The sequence below is a fragment of the Hippocampus comes genome, unplaced genomic scaffold (assembly GCF_001891065.2).
Source record: "Hippocampus comes isolate QL1 unplaced genomic scaffold, H_comes_QL1_v1.1 scaffold298, whole genome shotgun sequence".
Taxonomy (NCBI): domain Eukaryota; kingdom Metazoa; phylum Chordata; class Actinopteri; order Syngnathiformes; family Syngnathidae; genus Hippocampus; species Hippocampus comes.
The window spans coordinates 683,622-707,244 of record NW_017805417.1 but is presented as its reverse complement, the minus strand read 5'-3'; the positions used below and the strand labels follow the sequence as shown (position 1 = coordinate 707,244).

General features: G+C 46.7%; 1 protein-coding gene across 15 annotated transcripts in view; it reads left to right on the top strand.

Moving 5' to 3' along the window:
- The first annotated feature begins 1,685 nt into the window (after positions 1 to 1,685).
- Positions 1,686 to 23,623, top strand: part of ppip5k1b (diphosphoinositol pentakisphosphate kinase 1b) — a 28,317-nt gene continuing 6,379 nt past the window's right edge. For 3 of the 15 annotated variants that reach the window (XM_019873957.1, XM_019873953.1, XM_019873950.1), the window contains exons 1-27: positions 1,686 to 1,865; positions 5,659 to 6,089; positions 6,380 to 6,575; positions 7,507 to 7,597; positions 7,793 to 7,878; positions 7,936 to 8,105; positions 8,983 to 9,084; positions 9,186 to 9,347; positions 9,457 to 9,578; positions 10,903 to 11,004; positions 11,962 to 12,048; positions 12,160 to 12,235; positions 12,677 to 12,786; positions 15,171 to 15,256; positions 15,716 to 15,841; positions 17,084 to 17,128; positions 18,384 to 18,505; positions 18,596 to 18,778; positions 18,877 to 19,018; positions 19,803 to 20,026; positions 20,171 to 20,298; positions 20,372 to 20,486; positions 21,151 to 21,258; positions 21,410 to 21,526; positions 21,591 to 21,731; positions 21,866 to 21,974; positions 23,426 to 23,575. In XM_019873957.1, coding sequence (XP_019729516.1) covers positions 5,922 to 6,089; positions 6,380 to 6,575; positions 7,507 to 7,597; positions 7,793 to 7,878; positions 7,936 to 8,105; positions 8,983 to 9,084; positions 9,186 to 9,347; positions 9,457 to 9,578; positions 10,903 to 11,004; positions 11,962 to 12,048; positions 12,160 to 12,235; positions 12,677 to 12,786; positions 15,171 to 15,256; positions 15,716 to 15,841; positions 17,084 to 17,128; positions 18,384 to 18,505; positions 18,596 to 18,778; positions 18,877 to 19,018; positions 19,803 to 20,026; positions 20,171 to 20,298; positions 20,372 to 20,486; positions 21,151 to 21,258; positions 21,410 to 21,526; positions 21,591 to 21,731; positions 21,866 to 21,974; positions 23,426 to 23,575 — 3,268 coding nt within the window. In that variant the 5' untranslated portion in view covers positions 1,686 to 1,865; positions 5,659 to 5,921. Of the gene's footprint in view, positions 1,866 to 2,778; positions 2,883 to 5,658; positions 6,090 to 6,379; positions 6,576 to 7,506; positions 7,598 to 7,792; positions 7,879 to 7,935; positions 8,106 to 8,982; positions 9,085 to 9,185; positions 9,348 to 9,456; positions 9,579 to 10,902; positions 11,005 to 11,961; positions 12,049 to 12,159; positions 12,236 to 12,676; positions 12,787 to 15,170; positions 15,257 to 15,715; positions 15,842 to 17,083; positions 17,129 to 18,383; positions 18,506 to 18,595; positions 18,779 to 18,876; positions 19,019 to 19,802; positions 20,027 to 20,170; positions 20,299 to 20,371; positions 20,487 to 21,150; positions 21,259 to 21,409; positions 21,527 to 21,590; positions 21,732 to 21,865; positions 21,975 to 23,425; positions 23,576 to 23,623 lie in introns of all 15 variants that reach the window. The other 12 variants (XM_019873954.1, XM_019873952.1, XR_002168692.1 and 9 more) reach the window with 8 other exon arrangements.

Sequence of the window (23,623 nt, the reverse complement as noted above, 5' to 3'; positions counted from 1 at the left end):
CTTGCGGACTGTGATTGAGTGACAACTAGTCCTGGGTAGAGAACATGCAAAGGGAGGCCACAGATGGAACTCGAACCCATGAACTCTGAAATCGGGGTGGATGTGCTGACCACTCTCTGCAGTGCCGTCGCTTATGAACTAACAAATAAGACACATTTTGGTCACATTTTGGACTTGGCGAAGGATGGACTGATTGATTACGGAGACATTGTACTGACAGTAAGTGTATGAGTAAGCATTTTGGAGGTGTCTGACAAAGACTCAATTGGAATTTCTATCAAGATCATCGTGTCGGTGCACATTCATTTGAGTAATTTATTTCAAAGGGGCCCACTTGCCTTAGTTTCCTCCACAGGAACACAACAAAGATTTGATTGTCTGAAGGTGCGATGACCTTCAATGATTGAGAGCGGATCCCGCAAACACTACGGCCTTCATTCGAAATACTGCTTTTTTATTTTAATACGTGTTACATAATATTTAATTTTTTTTTTTTCTCCCCTGGACACATTTGGATGCAGCATAGGCGGTGATAGAGTACCAAGAGGAAGGAGGGAGAATTTACGTTACTGGCTTGTTGAGAACACTCACTTCCTTATGTGGCGGCACAGACTGGCTTCTCATGTACTGTTGCATGATGGGACCGCACTTTCTAGACGGCGTGCCAGGCTGGGATCAGCCATACCAGCTCGCCTAGCTGGCGTGCGGGTATGTCACTCAGAGAGAAGCAAAAAAGTGAAATTGTGGACATCAATGTGATGTCTTTCATACAGTTAGCTACGGTATCTGCAAGGCTAAAAGGTTTAAACTAAGAAATGTAATAATGATAATAATACTAATAATGGATCACCGACGGTGTAATGATACATTTGCCTCACTCTTTGGGTAGCGCGGCATCAGTTCCCACACAGTGATGGTGCAAATGTGAGCGTGAATAGGCTGTCTGTCTCCATATATGCCCTGTGATTGACTGCTGCGGAGTAAGGATCGACGAGCACCAATACCAGGTATCGGTATCGGGCCGATACTGGTTTATTTATGATACTTAAGGCGAAAAAAACATCCTCCTCAGTAGTAGTTGGTGCTATACTGCTGCAGTTTGACACGTCCGTGAATCACCATCTGGGTCAAAAAATAAAGTACAGGTATTCAGTTTTTTTGCCACTGTGTTAAATCAATTTTTTTTATTTTGAGGCATCGTGAATCATCGCGCTGGTATGGGTTTGTAAAAAGTGGTATCGGATATTCCTTCTGCTAACCAATCCACAGTGTAGTCTGCATTTCTTCTGATGTCAGCTGCTAAACATGCACACTCTACAAAAAAAAAAAAAGCGAGGGCACAGCATCAAACTTTGTGAGGCGCCCGTGGTAAGCAGTCATCTGATTTGTTGACCAGTCGTTCATGTGCTGCACAATAATCATAAGAATTTGAATAATTCATAATTTAATTAAAAAATATACTGCCTTAATATCAATCGGCATGATGGGCCGCGTAGAACGCGAGGGCCGTATTTGGCCCACGGGCCAAAGCTTGGCCTCCACACCGATTGTCGCGTGTGTTGCAGTGACCCAAAACGCGACGCTAGGTGGCAGCACCGTCACGGGGACAGCTACGCTCTCCCCCATGGCGGCGCGCACCAAAGACCGGTAATGGTTGCGGGGAGCCGCAGGGGGTTGGTTGGAGGTTCCCGGAGGGGGAGGATGTCTGCGTCCGTCGGCGTCAGTTGTTGCGGTAGTTAGCTGGCCGTTGACCGGACGTGAACTTCTCGCCAGCTTCCCCTCGGGTCCACTTCACTGGGGGAGGGGGTGGGGAAGCAAACAAGGAAGTGGACGCGGCGGGGACACTTTTGACGACCTTCTCGCGGGTAAGTGGCGCTCATTTAAACCAATGTCCTGTCAGCCGACCCGTGGCCAAGTGTCGGCGGCGAATTCGTTTGAGCGAATTGCGTTTGAGTGGCCGCCGTGCGCGTGGAACAAGCTGCCCCGCTGAAGAGACCCACGGACGTGAAGTTGGGAGTCAGGAAGTTGTGTTGTGAACGCTTTCAGTTCCCACGCTCCATTCATTCGCGGCGCGGAGGTGCTGGCAGTCGAGTTTAGCTCCGTTTAACGGCCTATGCCCAAAATGTCTGCCTTCACTTCGATAAGAATGCTCACTTCAACCATAGCTTGGGTTGCACTGTGCAACTTACGACCGTATTACTTTCTTTTTTTTTTTAATTGTTAGAACACGAAACCACAATAAAAATGGTGACGTGCCGATATCACTATATGTCAGACTATATGTCAGACTGTGAAGGATAAATGTTTGAAAACGCCATTACATCTTGGATTTGTGATGAAAATGTGTTTTTATTTGAATCCAACGTTCCACAAGCGTGTCAACACGAGGCAGTGACACATGGAAGTAAACAAAAAAACAAACAAACCACAGTAAATAATACAAATATGAAATGTGAGAAAAGTGACCGTGGACAGAATAAGTAGCGTCGATATCGGCCGAACGAATCATTAGCATTCTTCGTATCCTTCGGTCATGTCGATTATTTTGCGTTACTGGGCTCGTTGCTCTCATTCATCTAATCAAGAGTCCCATAAATTCAACACGGCCTTCCTTCGACAGACTGTTTCAAAGGTTAAAGACACACTTGTGGCTTTTATGAGTCTCGTTTACACCGCTTGTAAAAAGCTGGCGTTTTTTTTCTGCCATTTTTTGTGTTGCTGTCATGTGGAGTTTTACACCTGACTCTCACTTCAACCGCTCCGTTGTGTTGAAAGCAGTTGTCCCCTGGCCAACAAGGATTTTACACTTCACGCCAGACTCTGTAGCTAATGGCATCTCATTAACTGGTTGTGGGAGCACTTTGCTGCATTCCATATTCAAGGTAACGGGCGATGGTGGGATGGAGGTTTTATCGTCGTCTTCTGGTGTTTTGTTTAAGTATAATTTTAATTGTCAGATGTGAGTACGTTTTTTTTTTTTTTTTTCGGAAGAGGCGGTGTTTTATCATGTTCTTGTATTGCTTTTCTCTCACCTCTTTTTCTTCATTTTGATAGAGAAAGTCCCAAACTTTACTCTTAATGTTCTAGGTAATACTCTTAACATTTTGTTTTCAGGTGTCATTCGGGCAGCCGTGAGGCCAGCATCATTAGACAGAATCAGCTTCGCCGTTTTTATAAGTATATCGGGTCCCCTTGTCCGTGGCTCGCTAATTGACTTTGGAACAGCATTGCGAAATTGCTGCCTGCCAGTAAGTTTTTCTCTCCCTGACTGCGCTTCGACGCCGGTTTGAGGTTTATGGCCGTCGCACTGCTTCAATGTGTGGTACAATTTATGCTGCCAAATGCTTCAAGTGGAAGATCATGAGACAGTACAGGTAAAGCTTTATGAGTATCCAAAGCATCCACTGCACTTGTCCCACACTAGATAGACTGCAGCGTTGTGCTGGCATCTGCTTATGATGCCTCACAAAAGAGAGAAGAGTAGGATAAAAACAAAAAACAAAAAAAAAACAGTGTACAATGATTTTTAGGACACTCGGCTTGTATTTGTGCTTTGATTTGTGTTTTATAGTGATTGAAAGCGAGCAGCACAGGGACCGTCTGGTTAGCACGTCTGCCTTTTTAGTCCTGAGGTTCGTGATTCAAATCTCGACTCCGGCCTGTCGGTGTTCTCGCCGTGCTAGCGTGGGTTTTGTCCGGTACTCGGCCTGCATTCACAAAACGTGTTCGTGCCAGCTCCCCTGCGGCCAGACAGAATGGATGGATGACTGGGGATCAGGTCTGGCATTCGAAATAAGTGACTAAATATTGGATGCAAGTGAATGTCTTCCACACTTTACATTCCTGTTCTGATGCGTCAATTCTTCGTTGTCTCGTGAAGACGTTCAAATTTTTTTGGGGGGCTAATGCAGACCTGAAGTGACGCCAGGGAACGTTTGTGGTCATCGAGCTAATTTAGGCGCTGATTTGCAGACAGGAAGTGCCATGCTATTTGCGGCTCAGGACATAAAATGGAATCGCGCTCAAAACAGTTTGTTGGGTGTCGAGAACTTCCGATGGTTTGTCAAGATCACAAATGCGGCATCACTAAAGTGTCTCCTTCTTCCAGGTATTTGTGTACACATTTACCGGATCTCCGCTCGGCCCAGGAAGAAGGGTCTCTTCTTAGTTGAAGTACCACTTGTCATCACCTCAAAGCTAAACCAGGCTAATTTATCTTTTGGTTAGCGTCGCTGTGTGTATAAATTTCCCCCTTTTGGCTCGGCCGCCTCAGGTCCCGTCTCGCGGTTATTTATAGGCGCCAAGGTCGGCGGGAGATTATTTGAGATATGTCACTGGAGAAATGCCGCAACACAGGCGGACCGCCACCAAGGTTGAACTGTTAACAAGAGCGTGTGAGAGGGGGAGGGGGGATTTGGGTGAGGCACAGTGTGCGCAATCAGCAGGTGCGCACTCACAACTGAATCGAAATTGGTGTTTTATTTGCTGCTTTGATTGAGGCGTTGTGAATTTTGCCAGAATGTGATGAAACCATTTTCTCACCCCATGACTTTGAAACTTAGGCTGAGTGAAGATCCACCATGTTCAAGGCAGGGTGCTGAAGGTATTTGTGTTTGGCGAAGGGCCCGGTGCAGGCGCCACATGCATGACTGGCAGAGATAGACGAACAAAGATAAGTTTGTCATTCGTAGGTGAGAAGTTTTGGACAAGTGGAGTGAAATCGGATGACTTGCCGCGGCACCCTGATGGTCTCTCACGCCACGCTAGTTGGGAATCACGTGGAAGAGAAAGTGCCGTGTCATGGAGTTCGTGTTGTGTGTGGACTGTTAACGTGTGTTTCAACCGCGAGGCTCGCAGGCAGATCAAAGACAGATTGAATTGTAGTCGTCACATGGGGCAAAATCCGGTTTCAGGTATTTCTTCTTGTTCGCTTTGTCAAGTCCACTCAGCCTTTTGAGTGGCTCTCTCAGACTTGGACCTTTTTTAATTCTTATTTTTATTTATTTATATTTTTTGCTGAAGTTCACATGTGTGATTTGGCTTAAAAAAAAAAAAAACAGTCAACGTTTTTTTTTTTTCATGCCCTTGACAAATCTTCCATTAAAACCAAAATAAAAACCTAATACTAAAACTAATAAAACTCAACAAACCTGTTCTAAATTCTAATTAAAACTACCTGAATTAAAAATATATCTAATTTAATTTGAAATTTAAAAGTCACAACAAATAAATAAAAGCTAATTAAAATGAAAACGCTAAAACCAAAAATTCTAACTTTGGATTGGAGTGCCCATTTCTAATATTGTGCCTTTATCAGTTTGGTTTTGTTTTTTTGTCAGTGACTATTTCACTATATCACTACATACAATTAAAATGTACATCCAAACTGCACATAAAGTGTCAACACAGAAGTCGAGCTGGAATAAAAGTGTTGCAGGAGTTGTGTCGATTCACTTGTCAGTGCGTTTCTCGGCAAATATTTGTCTGCAGCAGGGATTCTTTCACACCGTCACGTTGTCAGTGGCGCATAACTTTTGCGAACGTGCTCCTTTTTTTTTTTCCTCCTGTTGCGTAATTGAGGTTTCTCAGGCATTAATAGATGTGGTAACGCGACTATCTCGCACAGTAAAGTTGCTTTTTGCTTTTTTGTGTCGCCAGGGGCGAAAGAACAATGCTCTGCATCGGCGCATGGTCAAGTTGACCCGGTGAGGAACTGCATCATGTTGTACTCCGGGGCCGCAACTTTGCCGCTGTCCTGACACGAGCAGACCAAGTCGGGGTTTCTACCTCTTCACTTTAACCCCACTGGTGAGACTCTCGGTCACAAGAACACCAAGTTCCTCAGAAAGTGCGACCGATATCTCCTGCGGCCGAATCTGGGAATCGCAACTTAATCCCGAGCTGGACATGCCACACACCTGATGTCCGAAACCTGTGCCGGACGGCGGCCGGACGCCGGGGATGGTCCGGAGCGCGGCGGCGGAGAAGTCTGCTCCGACGACGACGAGCCCGCCATGCAGCCAATGGAGGCGGACGTAAAGATCGACATCTTCCGAGAAGAAGGCAGGGAGGACGAAGACGACGACTCGGTCAGTCTGAAGGCAAGGATTGCCACTCGAAATGGGACAACAGATATGAGTACCGCAATCATTTTCTGTGAATATTCTATGGGATAACTTGTTGATTATTGATTTTTAAAAAAAGAATAATAATTGGGTAGCTGTATTTCTGTCGAACCAAGATGGCCAAGTTGGCCAGTAGTCTAAATTGAGTTGATTCCCAATCACCTTTTTGGCATTCCCGTAGCGCAGTTTACTGTTAGCGTGCTCCTCGGCCATTTTTTTTTTTTTTACGAGCTTGTCGCTTTCCTTCCCGTCAGCCATCCGAGCGGCAGATTGTGGTGGGCATCTGCTGCATGATGAAGAAGTCCAAGTCCAAGCCCATGACTCATATCTTGGAGCGCCTCTGCAAGTTTGACTACATCGAGGTGGTCATCTTTCCCGAGGACGTCATCCTGGAGGAGCCCGTGGACAAATGGCCGCTGTGCGACTGCCTCATCTCCTTTCACTCCAAAGGTAGCAGTCGCATCAGTCCCGTACTTTTTTTTTTTTTCTCCAAAGTTATATCCAGAGATTTAAGGTTCCAACAATAGCAGAGGCAGAAGGTTTAGATATGAGCCAATATTTACTTTGGGCTCTTAATCACTCAATTTATTGTCCGGTTTCACTTAATCACATAGCAAATGTTACTACATTATGATATAGCGCCCACAAGACATCAGTATATTGCACTCAACTAAATGTCATAAATTAAAGAAAATAAATATTTATCCAGCCATCCATTTTCCGCTCCGCTTTATCCTCACAAGGGTCGCGGGGGGTGCTGGAGTCTATTCCAGCTGTCTTTGGGCAGTGGACGGGGGACACCCTGAACCGGTTGCCAGCCAATCGCAGGGCACACAGAGACAAAGGACCATCCGCGCTCACACTCACACCTAGGGACAATTTAGAGTGAAATCGAACCCACAACCTCTGCACTGTGAAGTTGACGCACTAACCACTTGATCACCGGGTCACGGAAAAGAAATAATACATCAATTATTTTTTAACAGTTGTTCTAAGTCGCGAAAAAAAGTGCTTTTATAACACAGCCAATTATTCTAATAAAGTAATAAATAAAAGTTAAAATCTTCAGACACGTGTATTAATTCGTACTTCTCATTAAAAAGTCAAGCAAATCATCTGTGTGTGCGTGCGTGTGTGTGTGTGTGTGTGTTTGTTTGTTTGTTTGTTGAGTCACAATATATCATGGGAGGGTGATGACCATTTTGTGTCATTTTTAGTGCACTTACTCATTGCAGACGCGCCAGTGCCATGCTGTTAATGCCATCTAATTCACCGAGGCTGGAATAACAAAATACAAAAAAAAATGCCAATGGATCAAACTTTGAAAATTTTATTTTATTTATGTATTTATTTTTTTTTGTGGGTGCGCATCGTTGTGCAGGTTTTCCGCTGGACAAAGCTGTGGAATACGCTCAACTCAGGAATCCACTGCTCATCAATGACCTCAACATGCAGTATTTCATACAGGACAGGTACACACGTGCGCACGCACACAAACGTCAAGATAAGATAAGAAAACCTTCATTTGTCCCACAATGGAGAAATTAACAATTTACAGCAGCAAAATTTGGAGGGAAAAAAGTAGAAAAACAGGACGTATTTGCATGCACAAAATAAATAAATAAAAATGAGGATGTCACTTTCCGTACGCTTGCCTGCTACCACAGGAGGGAAGTGTATCGCATCCTTCAAGAAGAGGGCATCGAGCTACCTCGATATGGTGTGCTCAAGCGAGACCCGGACAATCCGGAAGGTAAACATTCAGGGGGTGGGGGTAGGAATGAACATCATTGTAAATGGTTGTTGAAAGCGTACGCGTGTCAAGAGTGCAACCTGGTGGAGGCGGAGGACCACGTGGAGGTGAACGGGGAGGTGTTCCCCAAACCTTTTGTGGAGAAGCCCGTGTGCGCCGAAGACCACAACGTCTACATCTACTACCCAACGTCCGCGGGCGGCGGCAGCCAGAGGCTTTTTCGAAAGGTAAAATCCCAAGGCGCCATGAAGCAGGCTTGGATTCAACGCTTCGCATCGCGTTCGGAAGAAGTACCGACGCCGCTTACTGTTAATCGGTGCGATTTATTCAACAAGACAAAGGTCATCAGTCATAACCCCTGGGAACCCACAAAAATGGCAAAATGAAGGCACTTGAATCGTGAATTGTATGCCGGAAACGGTCAATTTGGGTTGCCATAGTTTGGGATTTTGTCATTGTCGTTCATTTTTGTTTTGCTTTTGTCAGCTAGTTTTAATACCCTTTACAAGTGGGTTTGTTACTTTTTATTAGCTTCTATTTTTTTGACATGTTTAGCTTGTAATAGTTTTAGTATCGGTTTAGTTTTTTTTTTTTATTTTTTTTTTTTTAAATATATATGGAGTATTTGAATGCAAAAAAAAAAAAAAATCACAATAAGTATTATATAAAAAAGTAAACAACACTTCCCAAACAACCGTTCAACTTCTTCCGGAAGCTCATTTAGGAAATTAATTGACAAAGATGAAAACAAAAGACATGTTTGTTGTTACTTTTAGTTCATTTTGTCAACTTTCAATGTAGTTTCAATCAATTTTCGTTCTTTTAAAAGATGCTAATTTTATTTTCTTCATGAAACGTTTTCCTCCAATTTTAGAATGAGCTATTTCATTAGTTTTTGTGAACTATGCCAACTTGGATTAGAACACCTCTCCTGCTTTCCTGCATCGTCAACCAAAGTCTTTCATGCTGCCTGTAGAAATCCGCAAGGGGGAATCACTGGCAAGGAGTTTGGGTTGACGCTTCGAACTTGATTAACACGTATCAGGATGACAGCAAGCCATTTTTTGTTTGTTTGCTTTCCCTCGCATTACCTTCTGCATAAAGATCGGCAGTCGCAGCAGCGTATATTCCCCGGAGAGCAGCGTTCGGAAGACGGGGTCGTACATCTACGAGGAGTTCATGCCCACAGACGGGACTGACGTGAAGGTACCCTGGCGCTTCATGTGCACTGTCTGTGATGATTTTTTGTTGTTTTTTTTGCGCTGTCCGCAGAAACAAATTCCATCTTTATGAATGTTGTCGGTCAGGTGTACACGGTGGGTCCGGATTACGCCCACGCGGAGGCCCGGAAGTCTCCCGCGCTGGACGGCAAAGTGGAGCGAGACAGCGAAGGGAAGGAGATCCGATACCCCGTCATGCTGACCGCCATGGAGAAGCTGGTCGCCCGGAAAGTCTGCCTGGCCTTTAAAGTAACCGACAGGATTCCTCCTGCTTCGCGACCTGCTCGATTTCTGCCTTTTTTTTTTTTTTTTTTGTCTGGCTCTCGAACGGTTCGTTAACCTTTTTTGTGTGTGCCAGCAAACGGTCTGCGGCTTCGACCTGCTCCGAGCCAACGGCCACTCGTTTGTGTGCGACGTCAACGGCTTCAGCTTCGTCAAAAACTCCATGAAGTATTACGACGACTGTGCCAAGGTGCTCGGGTGAGTCTCCCCGGGGCGGTCAAAGCAAACAAATCGCCTGCTTGACAAATCGACACAAATGCAGTGAGCCGCAATAAATTCTCCACGCAACGGTCTCCGTGTCAGAACAAAGACTGTATTGATTTTCACGGATAGACATCGGTGTGGAATTAACTTGAAGGAACGGGAAGAACATGAAACCCGACGGCGAGGAGTGCCACCTAAATTACAGGAGCACTTGACGACACCATAGGGCGTTTTTATGGCACAACGGTCCAAGAAACAAGTCCAAAATGAGCAGTCTTGTTTACAGCTCGTTGTAAGTCGCAGGTATCACGTGAAGTGCTCCCGAATGTCCAGTGATGGCAGTATCCACTGAAAAAAAATGGTGTGTTGAATTTGCTCCATTTTATTTTGTCAAGTGGTTGCATGAAAAAATAAAACCATCTGCATCCAGAGATTTTTTTTTGTTTTTTTTAATTGGACAATCCATCCGCTTAAAAAAATCTAAATTCAGATGATGATGATGATTTGATTGTGTGCCGCCTCTTGACAAAGTAAAATGGAGTAAATACAACACACCATTTTTTTCAGCGTACAGGTTGTCATCATCATTTTGATGCTTGATTGGCTTTAACCTTTTTTTTTTTTTCAAGGAATCATTGATATTTTCACTTTTATTCTTTACACACACTGACTAATTGAATGCTGGAAAATGAATTTTACGCTGTCTGATCCTTTAATTTAAACCAATTGTGGCCGTCACTCATCAGTGGGGGAAAAAAAATCCTTTGGATTTACTTAATTTGAATATCGGTCGCACATGCTTCAAATGTTTTCCTCAAATATAAACAAATGATTCATGTTAGTTTCCATGATAGATGCCACTCAAGACAAACAATTCCTCCCTCAAATACATGTATCATTAACAACTAATTGCGGTGATGTTTTTTTTTTTTTTCTCCAGTTCACTTCTTTCCCGCCCTAGGCTGATATCAAAGATGCCGAGTGCCTTTTTTTTTTTTTTTTCAAGCCTTGCAGTAAGTCTGCCGTAATTCATTCGCGGAACTTGCTGACAGCTTTGCGGCTCAGTTGCACTTCTGATTTATCACGCCGTCACTCCAAGCGCACTCGGAAACGTGACGACGACATCCGCGATGGTGTCAACGGAAACCGCCGCGTGTGTGTGAAGGGGAGCCCCGAGGCGCTTAGAAAAAAAGGATTCCTTGGCAGCCGCAAAACAAAGCCGTGTGCAAATATAATGAAAGCTTAATTGGCTGGCAGCTGTCAGCTGTCATTCAGTCATGTTTTTTTTTTTTTTTTTTTTTTTCCCACTCCTCGACAGAAACATGGTGATGAGAGAGTTGGCCCCCCAGTTCCACATTCCCTGGTCCATTCCGATGGAGGCCGAAGACATCCCCATTGTGCCCACAACCTCAGGAACCATGTACGTAGAAACAATCAGGCTCAAAATAGTTTGGGACAAGAAGGGGGAAATTATTGTTCATTAAGATATTGGACATGTAATGTGTATTTTTTCCCCCCCAATTTATTTATGCTCCCATACAGAGCCAATAAATGTCCCCAAATAATATACAATTTTTTTTTTTTTTTTTTAAGAAATGTATTTCTCCTCTTTCTTGAGTTTATTACTGTATTTTCACACCTGAAAGGCGCACTTAAAAACCTTTTCTCCAAAGGTTCTGCTTATATCACGGAAAGGCGGACGGTAAAGTGGGAAGGGTGGGCTTGAAAGAGGACGTGAAAGGCATGCCCCCAGTAGGTGCAGCTATGTGGAATAACATCCAGAAAACGGCACCAAAGAAGAGACGCGCTAGCAAAGCACAGTTTAATCCCAAAAATGACATGAGTACATTGTTAAATACTTCTAATAAAATACAACCACACTCAGTTTTGCTCCTGCTGCCTTCGTAAAAACATACGCTAGTGTGCATGCGTGCTCGCGTATTTTTTTAAGCTACCATGCCTGCGTCCGATAAAACAATGCGTCTTGTGAATGTGTTCAATACGGAAATAGCGCCCGTAACTGACGCTAGGCCTTTTAATACGGTGCACCGTGTGGTCGTGAATATACGGCAAGGTAAACAGATGTAACTGTAATCTCACTGAAAATGAGAAAGAGGTACTTTTGTTTTGAGTTTTGTGCACTGTGCAATGTTTTGCCAAGTGAATTATCTCTTGTAAGAGAGTTTCTCCCAGCTGTCCAGAATTAGGTTTCATCCTTTTGATTTTTAAAAGACACAACTTGGTTTTGTGTGTTTGTGTAGTTCTGACGTGCTCTTGTTCAAAACAGGCCGACCGTTAGTTGTTTTGCTGGGCTGTTTTTTGGCATGAAGCGGTGTGCTTATTGCGCCTCATTTAACTTCATTTCCTCATGACACAGGATGGAGCTGCGCTGCGTTATCGCCATTATTCGCCATGGCGACCGCACACCAAAGCAGAAAATGAAAATGGAGGTTCGACATCCTCTGTACGTGTTGAACACACAGACCAGCTCACTTTTTTTTTTTTTTTTTTTTTATTACTTAACCTACCATCGCAAGATCAATCTTTCCGTATTCTTCTGTCTGACCCCTCACAGATTCTTTGAGTTGTTTGAGAAGTGCGGCGGTTACAAGTCAGGAAAGCTCAAGCTGAAAAAACCAAAACAGCTTCAGGTGAGCTGCAACTCTTTTCCTTAACCATTAACAACCTCCACTGCGGCATCTCGACAGTTACGAGATGTCATTTGGCCAATTTAAAAAAAAAATTGTTTTTGGGGGGGAAGGCTTTTGTTGCGGGCTAAAACCTCTGCCGCGGGCGATAAAGACTTCAAAACAAACAGCAGATAGAGGACAATTCTGCAAAAACGAAGCCAGTGGCTCTCTTCAAACTCTTTGATATTTGAGCATAAAGCACGCAGCAACACACGTAGACAGACAATTTGCCAGTCACATGTACATCTTCTTTATCCTCTTTGGGAAAAAAAAGACTATTGTTGCAGCTTACTACTCAAACTGCGCCGTTCTTTGCATTCCATTTAATCACGTTATTACTGCGTATTTGCAAAAAGGAGAAAACTGTCGAAAACTGCGAACGAACAGGCTGCCTTTTTCCAGGAAGTGCTGGACATCGCTCGTTTGCTGCTGCTTGAACTTGGACAACATAACGACTGTGAAATTGAGGAGAAGAAGTCCAAACTGGAGCAACTCAAGACCGTCCTGGAGATGTGAGAACGCACACGCGCACACACACACACACACACACACACACACACACACACACACACACACACACACACACACACACACACACATTCGCTCACAACAGGGTTGTCATGGTTCTGGATTTTCATTTTTATTTTTTATATAATTGTTGCTAGTTTGAATTAATTTCATAAATCCCTTTCATTCATTTCTTTTTTTTTCCAATTTTGGTTTGAGTGATCTCGTTTTCGTGAACTGTAAATAACCTTGACACATACGCACACGAAAGTCTCCGCCGCACTCGTGCCATCATCATCATCCACTCATGTCCAAATCCTTGCTGCACTGAAGGCTGTCCATCGTTCTCCAGCTTCATCCTCAATTCACTCATTTTCTGTCTGACGTTCATTCATTCTCTTCCCTCCTCTGCCCATCCCTCCTTCTCTCTCCTTTCCAAAAGGGAATCCAGCTTGATTGACACCCAGTACGCACACTCTCCCTTTTCATTTGGTGGTTGTTCTTGTTTTTTTTTTTTTTCTCCCCTCCCCCAAAAGTTGCAGATTTACGTCCCTCCTTTAGCCCACCTGACATGCGAAATATTAGGAGCCCGTCTCCTCCTTGAACATTGCTCGCATACTGGGGGACTGTTTTCTAATATTTTGCTCAGCCATTGGCGTGTCACCTCCATTAATTCCATATCACGTTCTCGCCTTTAACAGGACACACATAAAAGCAGCCACAGGACACGCGCAGCCAAGTGCGGATGTGTGTAAATCGACAATGCGTGCGGTGTTGCTGCGTGTGCATGCGGGCCTCCTTAATCAGCTCATGTCCGTCGTTCGTCTCAAGTTATCTTCGTTATGATTATCGACGTGGCACAAACCAAAGGTCCAAAACTGACTGACTGCAAAAATGAAAGGCAGCTTTTATGCCACTTCATGACTTAGTCTAAAGGTCTGGTTGTGGGTGGGGGGGGTGATAAACATGCACGCCACCTTAGCCCAGCAGCGAACCTGATTCATTGTCTGGACCAAAAGTCAGAGATGCAATGATATGAGATGTATTTTTTTCGAGACTAAGGATGAGTATAAGTACTCGAGTACTCTATTTTGTTTTTTGGGAAATTCAGAGCTTTCACTTCACCAAGGTGCAACATCAAAAATCATGTCAGATTCAGTTCAACACGCTCCACCTTTTCAATCTTCCCCACTTTCAACTTTTTGCTCCACGTGACCCCGATAGCAGCGACTTTCAAACAAGTTTGCTTTAGTTTGACACGGCTAATAGGTGCCATGGAGCACTCACAGCTCTTCTGACAGCCTGCCATGTGTGTCACGCGGGCCACCCGCCAGAGGCTTTTGTTTTAAGCCCCGCGCCCGCCGAGGCAGCTGCCTGCCCGTTTGATCCGAGAGAACTATGGACTCATTGGTCTGCAGCCTAATTTGACGGTGAACACAACACCGTGCCACAGGTGCACTTTTGAAGGTCACCGGAATGCTTCGTGTGTGTTTGGCCAAATCAAATTTACAACTAATTTGATTGACTGTATGCGCACGCGTGATACCCGCCCGCGCGTGCCCGCCTGCCAGATGCGCACATGACGCTGTTTTGCCTGCTCTCCCTGCCTCTGCTTGTGTGTGTGTGTGTGTGTGGGTGTGTGCGTGTGTGTGTGTGTGTGTGGGTGTGTGCGTGTGTGTGTGTGTGTGTGGGTGTGTGCGTGTGTGTGTGTGTGTGTGGGTGTGTGCGTGTGTGTGTGTGTGTGTGGGTGTGTGCGTGTGTGTGTGTGTGTGTGGGTGTGTGCGTGTGTGTGTGTGTGTGTGGGTGTGTGCGTGTGTGTGTGTGTGTGTGGGTGTGTGCGTGTGTGTGTGTGTGTGTGGGTGTGTGCGTGTGTGTGTGTGTGTGTGGGTGTGTGCGTGTGTGTGTGTGTGTGTGGGTGTGTGCGTGTGTGTGTGTGTGTGTGGGTGTGTGCGTGTGTGTGTGTGTGTGTGGGTGTGTGCGTGTGTGTGTGTGTGTGTGGGTGTGTGCGTGTGTGTGTGTGTGTGTGGGTGTGTGCGTGTGTGTGTGTGTGTGTGGGTGTGTGCGTGTGTGTGTGTGTGTGTGGGTGTGTGCGTGTGTGTGTGTGTGTGTGGGTGTGTGCGTGTGTGTGTGTGTGTGTGGGTGTGTGCGTGTGTGTGTGTGTGTGTGGGTGTGTGCGTGTGTGTGTGTGTGTGTGGGTGTGTGCGTGTGTGTGTGTGTGTGTGGGTGTGTGCGTGTGTGTGTGTGTGTGTGGGTGTGTGCGTGTGTGTGTGTGTGTGTGGGTGTGTGCGTGTGTGTGTGTGTGTGTGGGTGTGTGCGTGTGTGTGTGTGTGTGTGGGTGTGTGCGTGTGTGTGTGTGTGTGTGCGTGCGTGTGTGTGTTTATTCCTCCAGGTACGGTCATTTCTCAGGTATCAACAGGAAAGTCCAGTTGACGTACTTGCGCAACGGACAGCCGAAAGCCTCCAGCGAAGAGGAAGGTAACGTTGGCCAATATTAATGTTGCAATCGTAATATGTGAGCGCGTAAGAAGAGCTTAAATCGCTAATGTTGCGCAGCTAAAATCCGTGACAGCCTCCGATAAGGAATGGAAGTGGCCTCATGTCAGATTAAAGACGTTGTGGCGTGCAAAGGCGCGGTGTGTTTATTTACATCGCCAGTCCGTTTACAAGTACGGTGAAACGTCGTGCAAATGGGACATGAAAAGAACCTTACAAGGTTCCTGCTGCTTGTCAGAGGGAACCCAAAGCGACACTTATCACATAAACAGCGGCTCTTTTATGAGGCTTTGCCGTCTATTTTTGTTTGACGCGCCGAGAGCTGAGCTCACTGTTCGCCGCGAACACATCACACAGTGTATGGCGGCAAATATTTGCGGAAACACAAACGGGCCCGAAATGGAATCTCCCCAAAAATCCTGAATGCCGTTTGTTGTTCAGACTCCAAGAGGGAGGCTCCGTCTCTGCTGCTGGTCCTCAAGTGGGGCGGCGAGCTGACGCCCGCTGGCCGGGTTCAGGCCGAGGAGCTGGGCAGAGCCTTTCGCTGCATGTACCCCGGAGGACAAGGTACGGGCCAAACGCGCGCACACTTGAGCCCCCTTCCACACTGCCTGGAAAAAGACGGCGTTTTCCAAGCCTGTCGCTGCATCTGCACCCATTTTATTGGATCTCAGTGCCAAAGAGGTTTTCAAATCTGCGCCACGTTAAGGGTACTTTCACTTGCGTCAGTTGGGGAACCCAACCACTGAAAGCATTTCTCGTTGTCCGGGAAGTTTTTTGGACGTCGCACAGGATGCTGTCACAATCTTTTTATTTTACCACACACTCCTATTCAAATTTCTGATTTTTGTCATATTTAAAAAAAAAAAAAAAAAAGAGATCCAGATAAATTATTTCAACACTTTGTCCACCTTGAATGTGACATCTACAATGAAAATAGAAAAGATGGAATAATTTCGCACGGGGAAGTCAAAAAATAAACCACTGACATAATGCAGTTGCACAAGTGTGCACACCCTTTAAGAATGAACCAATCGCATTGAAGCTTTGAGCACCCCGAATCAGATTTCAGCTGTTCTGCAGTACTTGACTTCTCCTGACATTTTTGGAAGTCTCGTCTTAGACCAGAAGGTCCGCAGAAAGCATCGTAGGGATCTCATTGTTCAAACTACGCATCAGGAAGAAGCGGCAAGAATTTCCAAAATCATTTACGATACCATTGACCAGTCAGCACAGTCATTTTTTTAATTACAACAAAAGAAATTGAATGGGGCCGTGCGTATACCAGTCTGTGTTTTCCTTGTGAGATACACTTTAGAAAAAAAAAAAATCAATTTTAACATGGGATGAAAACTGGAAGAAAATCCAAATTGAGTGAGAAGTGATGACAGCCCCGTTGGGAGACCAACAAATACCAACCGGAACTAACGCCAACTCATCCATGTGAAAGAGTGTTCAAATGTAAAAAAAAAAAAACAAAACAACAACCTCCAAAAGGACTTGCTGATTTCCCAAACAGTTTCTCCTCCTCACCATCCGGTCTGACAAGTTAACATTCAGTTCTTACCTTTCACTTCCACAACATGAAAAACAATCCCTTCTTCCTTTCAGCACAGCTGCCTTTTTCGTGGGCTCTCCACTGTATTCGTGCATGCGAATCTGAAAGCACGCGCACCGACAACCTCCAAGCGCTGCTCACAGTCCACACATTCCGTACTTTTCTCTCCCCCCTTTTCCCCCTTCTGCAAGTGTTGCCGATTAACTCTGCTCTTCTCTTCTCACCGGTCTTTGCACTGTGTAAACTACTAGCCGGTCGCCGCCGGGCCCTCGGCTGCGAGTCCCCTATTGATTTTGGTAAGAGACGGGCGACCCGGGTCGCGCCGCTCCTCCTCGTCTCGCTCACCTTCTGTCCACTAATTGGTTTGGCTGTCGTGATTTGAATACGCCTCACTAATCGTCCCGCTCGCAGATTGCTGTGGATTGTTGTTGTTGCCGTGGTTGTTCCGTCACCGGGGTCTGCGACAACCGGGCACTTAAAGCAACAAACAAGTCGGTCGGTATTGGAAATTGCGGAAGGGGATCTCCGAACGCTCAGGTTTGAGTGCAACCTCCCCCGCATCCCCGCCTCACAGGATACTTGGCTCACTTTACCGACACCGTTTCTCAAGTCGGCCTGCAGCCGTCATTCAACCAATCATGCCATTGACTCATTGGATACAAATTGATGTTGCATAATTAACCGGCAAAATCTGCACGAGAGGTTCCGCTGTTGTCATGATTGTGCGTTTGGGGTCGCCGTCCTGTTTGTGTTCAAGACTGCGTTTTCTGTGACTTTGAATGTACGGCATGAAAAGATGCTGCCTGGCCTGGTGAGTGACGTGGGCGTCAACGAATGAGCATAAAAATAGCGGTTGGTAGGTGTGTCTGTCCTCGGGGTGCATTACGATGCCTTCATCGGCGGCAGTGATTTTGCTTCGGCTTTTGTTCGTGGTGGAATGATTTTAATGATTCGATTCATCGTTGCAGCCCTACAGGACACCGTAGATTAACTCACGGCCAGCCTGATGCGGGCCCCGTTTCACGTCATCCCTAACCACTGCATCACCCCATGCCGCATCCACTCTATTTGAGTCTGGAGCTGTGAGCAGAACAAGTTGTCTCGCACTTTGTCAAGGATACGTCGTACGTCTGCAAGAAAATGCCCGAAGCAGCGGTGCGATTTGATATCCGGCACTACGATGCTTTCGTCACCTTGAGCACCATTAACACAAATATTTTAGCACCCGGTATTGCCTGACTCTCGCCATCATTGAAACAATCCGCGCGGTGGCTGGCTTCTTTCATTTCGGGATTTTAGATTTACTCACTTTCATTTCAATGTGTTGATGCTTTGAACCGCACCATTTCGCCGCTATGCCAAATGGCAAGCATTGAAAAAAAAAAAAAGTCACGAGACATTTGAAATGAAAGTGAGGCTGCCTCAGGCACTGCGTCCTTTATTGCTGTTCCTGGGTGGGTGCAATCAGAACAGCTTTGTTATTTTCTCTCAGCATGTTTCAAATGTCACCAAGTTTAAACGCGAGACTTCACACGATGCGCAACCCTCCAGGCGACTACGCCGGCTTCCCGGGCTGCGGCCTCCTCCGCCTGCACAGCACTTACCGCCACGACCTGAAGATCTACGCCTCCGACGAAGGCCGGGTGCAGATGACGGCGGCGGCGTTTGCCAAGGTCGCTCGTCGTCACCGAAATGACATCCAGAAGAACACGTTCGCCCCATGCGGCGCGTCCATCTTGGGCTTTTGTCTGCTTTCTCCGCAGGGCCTCTTGGCTCTCGAAGGGGAGCTGACGCCGATTTTGGTGCAGATGGTGAAGAGCGCCAACATGAACGGGCTGCTCGACAGTGACAGCGACTCGTTGACCGACTGCCAGCAGAAGGTGAAAGCCAGGCTGCACGAGATCATGCAGAAGGACCAGGAGTTCTCACGAGACGACTATCAGAAGGTGACCGGGGACTTCATTTGATGGGCTTGTTGTTTTGGTGTAGGGAGGTCAATCTGTCCCCCCCCTTTTTTTTTTTTTCTTTTTACGCTGGATCACAGCTCGCGCCAACAAGCAGCCCATCGCTGGTGAACTCCATGAAAGTCATCCAGAACCCGGTCAAAACCTGCGACAAAGTGTACGCTCTCATCCAGAGCCTCACCTCACAAATTCGCAAACGACTGGAGGATCCCAAGTCTTCAGGTACCTGCGTGAACGCACGCCGCTATATCGGAGGCCATGAACCCATTCCAGCCTCCCAAAGAAAGCCAACAAACAAAAAAAGAAAAGGTTGTGTTCTTTAAGAAGAAAAATAGCACTCTATATCGTAATTTCTGAAAACCTACGGAAATGACATTAATCACGGGAATAGAAAGAGTTTTTGCCAGTTTTTTTTTTTTGCTTCAATTCGATGGACATTGCGTCACCTTCTGATGTATGAGCCATGACCACCAGGGGGCACTGTACTACATACAGACATACTGTCCTGTCCTCGATGACGATTTGATGAAACTAAAACTAAGCTGCCATAATGTTGTTTTTTGTTTTTTTGCAATGGATAAACATTTGTGAGCACAGTCAATGCTCTGTCTGCATATTTTGCAACCGTTTGTGTTCAAGTATTTGTGATTTCAAGGTTTATAAGTGCTGCGATTTCAATGCTAGTTTCTTTCAATGGGTTCACGTTATGTGTTAGCGTTAAGCTATCGGCAAGGTTATACCATTTGCTTCAGTACGTAATATTTTATTCTCTCTGCTTTGTGGTAGTTATAATAGAATAGAAAACCTCAACTGGCATCTTTTTTTTTAAAAAGAATTGTTGGCTATCTAGTGCTCGATGTGAAGTTCGCTGCCGCCATTTTCTTTTTTCCTGGGGTGTGAGGGGGGGGTATGATTATTTAGCTACGCATATTCAAAAGGGCTTGAAGCGAAATAAACTGCAGCCTCCACAAACTGACGCGAGCCTCCCCAATCTCCTCCCCTCAAGATCTGCAACTGTACCACAGCGAGACGCTGGAGCTGATGCTGCAGCGCTGGTCCAAACTGGAGAGAGATTTCCGCATGAAGAGCGGCCGCTACGACATCAGTAAGATCCCGGATATCTACGACTGCATCAAGTACGACACGCAGCACAACTCCTCGCTGGACCTGGCGGACACCCTGGAGCTCTTCCGCCTCTCCCGAGCGCTGGCCGACATCGTCATACCGCAGGTCAAAAGTCGCTTTGTGTGTTTGCGACCGACATCGGTGAATCTCCCTGTTCACACTCAGTATCTGCTCCCTGCGAATGCAATTCGGTTTTCCACGTCCGTTGTTTGGGTCCTCCCGACGCTAAAGCGGCCCTCCCTTCTTTAGGAATACGGCATCAGCAAAGCGGAGAAGCTGGACATCGCTCAGGCGTACTGCGTCCCCCTGATGAAGAAGATCCAGCTGGACCTGCAGAGGACGCACGAGGACGAAGCCGTCAACAAACTGCACCCGCTGTGAGATCTGCACCGGGAGGCCTGGTTTACGAAGACCGGCTTGCTCCTGTGTGACAATTTTGTCGTTGGTCAGGTACTCGCGGGGGGTGATGTCGCCGGGTCGCCACGTCCGCACGCGCCTCTACTTCACCAGCGAGAGCCACGTCCACTCCCTGCTCAGCGTCTTCCGCTACGGCGGACTCTTGGACGTATGCACTTTTTCTAATGCTCTTCTGAAGCTTCTCGTGTCACTCCAAAATGCATTAATATCAAAGCAACAGCGCGGAAGGCGTTTTCAGGTGGATGAGCCGAGCTAGAATGGCACACAGGCCAGCGTCAAATCATGCTCATTTCGATCACCTTCTGCGCATTAGCCGTTACGGTTCAGGCAATATTCGCTATGAAGGGAAGCATTTCAAAAGTCTGACTGTGTTGAGTAGAGAATGGACTCCACACTTCGGCACACACACACACACACACACACACACACACACACACACACACACACACACACAAAAAAAACCCATCATGTCTTAAAATACGGCCTCACAGGTGGAGGGTAACGATCACTATATTTGCCGTAACTTGACACTGTGTTTAAAAAAAAAAAAAAAACTTTTTAGATTCAGGACGTTTTGTCCGTGGCGATATCAGACTCACTTGAGCGTTTACGGTCGTGATGAAACCATTCCAATTCAATGAGCCGTAAGATTGGGATTTTTCTGGAAAATATTGCTCGAAAGACGAATGTTCGTTTTGAAAAATTCTACCCTTTTGCTGCGACTCATTTCTTTCCTAAAATGTTGCGTTGGCTCACAGAGTGGAGCAACCGGACTCATTTTATTTCAAATGAATGCATTTCAATCTTTCAAGGATGAAAAAGACCAGCAGTGGAAGCAAGCCATGGACTACCTGAGCGCCGTGACTGAGCTCAACTACATGACCCAGATCGTCATCATGCTGTACGAAGACAACAACAAGGTGATTGATTGCTGATATTCTCTCCGTCATCTGGCGACTGCAAGGCCGCCGCGACGGGCGCCGTCACGAAACGGACACTTTGACTCGTTGCTGTCCGGTTGCTCTTCTGGTTGTCCTGGTTCCGTTTCACACGGCGGGGGCGTGTCCGCAGGAGCCCTCTTCGGAGGAGCGTTTCCACGTGGAGCTGCACTTCAGCCCGGGGGTCAAAGGCTGCGAGGACGAGGAAAACGTGCCGCTGGGCTTCGGCTTCCGGCCGGCCTCTTCAGAGGTGCGTTCACCAACGTGGCGGACAGAATGATTGCATTGGCAATCGTTGTTGTTTGACCAATCAGAATCAGGACAAAAAGCCCAACCAGGGCAGCCTGGAGGATCTCTCTCAGGACCAAACGGACCAGGCACTTCTTGTGTCCGAGCCCATCAACATCCTGAGACGCCCGCCCATGATTCGCAACCGCAAGACGGGCTCCATGGAGGTAAAGTCATTTGCGTAGATGCCTTTTTTTTTTTTTTCCGCCCCCCCTTCCCTCCGTGTTGTCCGCCTGCCACTTGCAGTACGTTTCTGTCAAGTGGGTCCCTCGAGTCACGTGTCGGTGTTAACGCCGCTCAGGTCCTCTCTGAGACCTCGCCCACCCAGTCGTCCAAAGGCTGCACGTCGCACCGACTCTTCCCTTCGGGCTCGCGCCAGTCGCCCGAGATCAAACCAGCCAGCGGCCTAGGTGGGCGCCTCCTTTCTGTCGTGTGTGCGTTGCCGTCGCCGTTGCCTGTGCGTGTGTTTTTATGGGGCGCACAACATCCGCCCACAGCAACTTCCTCTTCAACTGTCACACCTTTTCTCTTTTTCACAACTGCCGCCACGCTCATGTGCATCCCAGTCACCCGTCTGCAGTTGTACGTTAAGTTTGCTAGCGTAATGCTAACAAACAAGGCAAAATGCCATAGAGGGGCTAATGAATAGCATCAGTGCTGAGCAATGGATGTAGCCGAAGCAGACAGACGGGATAAGATTATGCCCACGGCATATATTCTTTCTTCTTACTCAATCACTTAGCATAATTGTGAAACTCTTCTTCATGAGTGTCTGCATGAGTGCGTTTTGCAGGCCCCCCAGTGGCCAGATCTCACACACCAAACAGCGGAGTGAATTCATCCTGATGCGCAAAACGTTTTATTCTTTTCATTCGAATTACGTGTGGCATTACAAAGCGCACGCTTAAAAGTACGATCTTTCAGAGTGCTGTTTTCCTCAGTATTTTTATTTTTTACAACAAATCACTGAAAACAATTCATGAGAAAAATTAATCACACAGTACAATGAATTTGAAATGAATACATGAAAATAAAGAATACATTTTAATGAAACAATTTCAGGAAAAGAATAGCTAAAATAGTGCGAGACTTGTGTCACAGGACTCATGATCATGTAATGCTCAAAGGGCCAGATTAAAGAGCGGGGCGAGTTTGGACTGCGGCTGTATGTTGTCCACCCCCAAATTGTGCACAAAGGCTTACCTAAATTGGAGGTTATGTTGATCATAAGTTGTGTCGACAGGTCTTGTCACCAGAGTTCACCTTGTTTGTTTTGTCACCAGCCCCGTGGAGGTCAATTGAGCAGCAGGTGTCACCGAGGACGGCCTCGGCCACACGTCGTCAGACTTTTAATAGCTACCAGTGAGGAGCAGACTCCATTTTGAGGTCACCCCTCTCTCGTCCCTTCCAAGGGCAAATCAACTTTCCCACCATTCAAACCGCAGATGAGCGACTGGCAGGGTTCATTCGTGCGCACACTTTGTTCCTCCTTCACCGCCTTTTTTTTCTTCTTTTCCGCACTTACCGTGCTGCGCGCACGCGCGCGGCCGCCTCCGGTTTGCATGTCGTGGTTTCCAGGAACAAGCGGCAACTTATTTGTTGACATACGTGCAGCCTTTCTTAATGCAGTTATTCATGGCAGCCGTCTGTTGTGAATAACAGCAGCACTTGCGTGTGTGTGTGTGCGTGTGTGCGTGCGTGCGTGTGTGCGTGCGTGTGTGCGTGCGTGTGTGTGTGTGTGTGTGTGTGTGTGTGTGTGATGAACTAAAGCTCACCCTGCACCTCCCTCCTCCTCCCCCTCCCCTCCCAACACACTCACCTCCCCTCCCTTTCCCCCTCCCACCTGGCTTATGTCACACAGGCTCACACTGCTCTGGCCTCTTCAGCGCCTCCATGCTGGGGGTGTCCTGTAGCGCCCCCAACCTGCGGGACTACGTGCGCACGCACCACCATCACCACCGAAAACCCCCCCTGTCCCCCGGCAGCCTGCCCTGCCAGATTGGCATGTTCGGTACGTTGGCGCCGCTGACCTCCACCCTCCTATAGTCCTCCCCCCCCC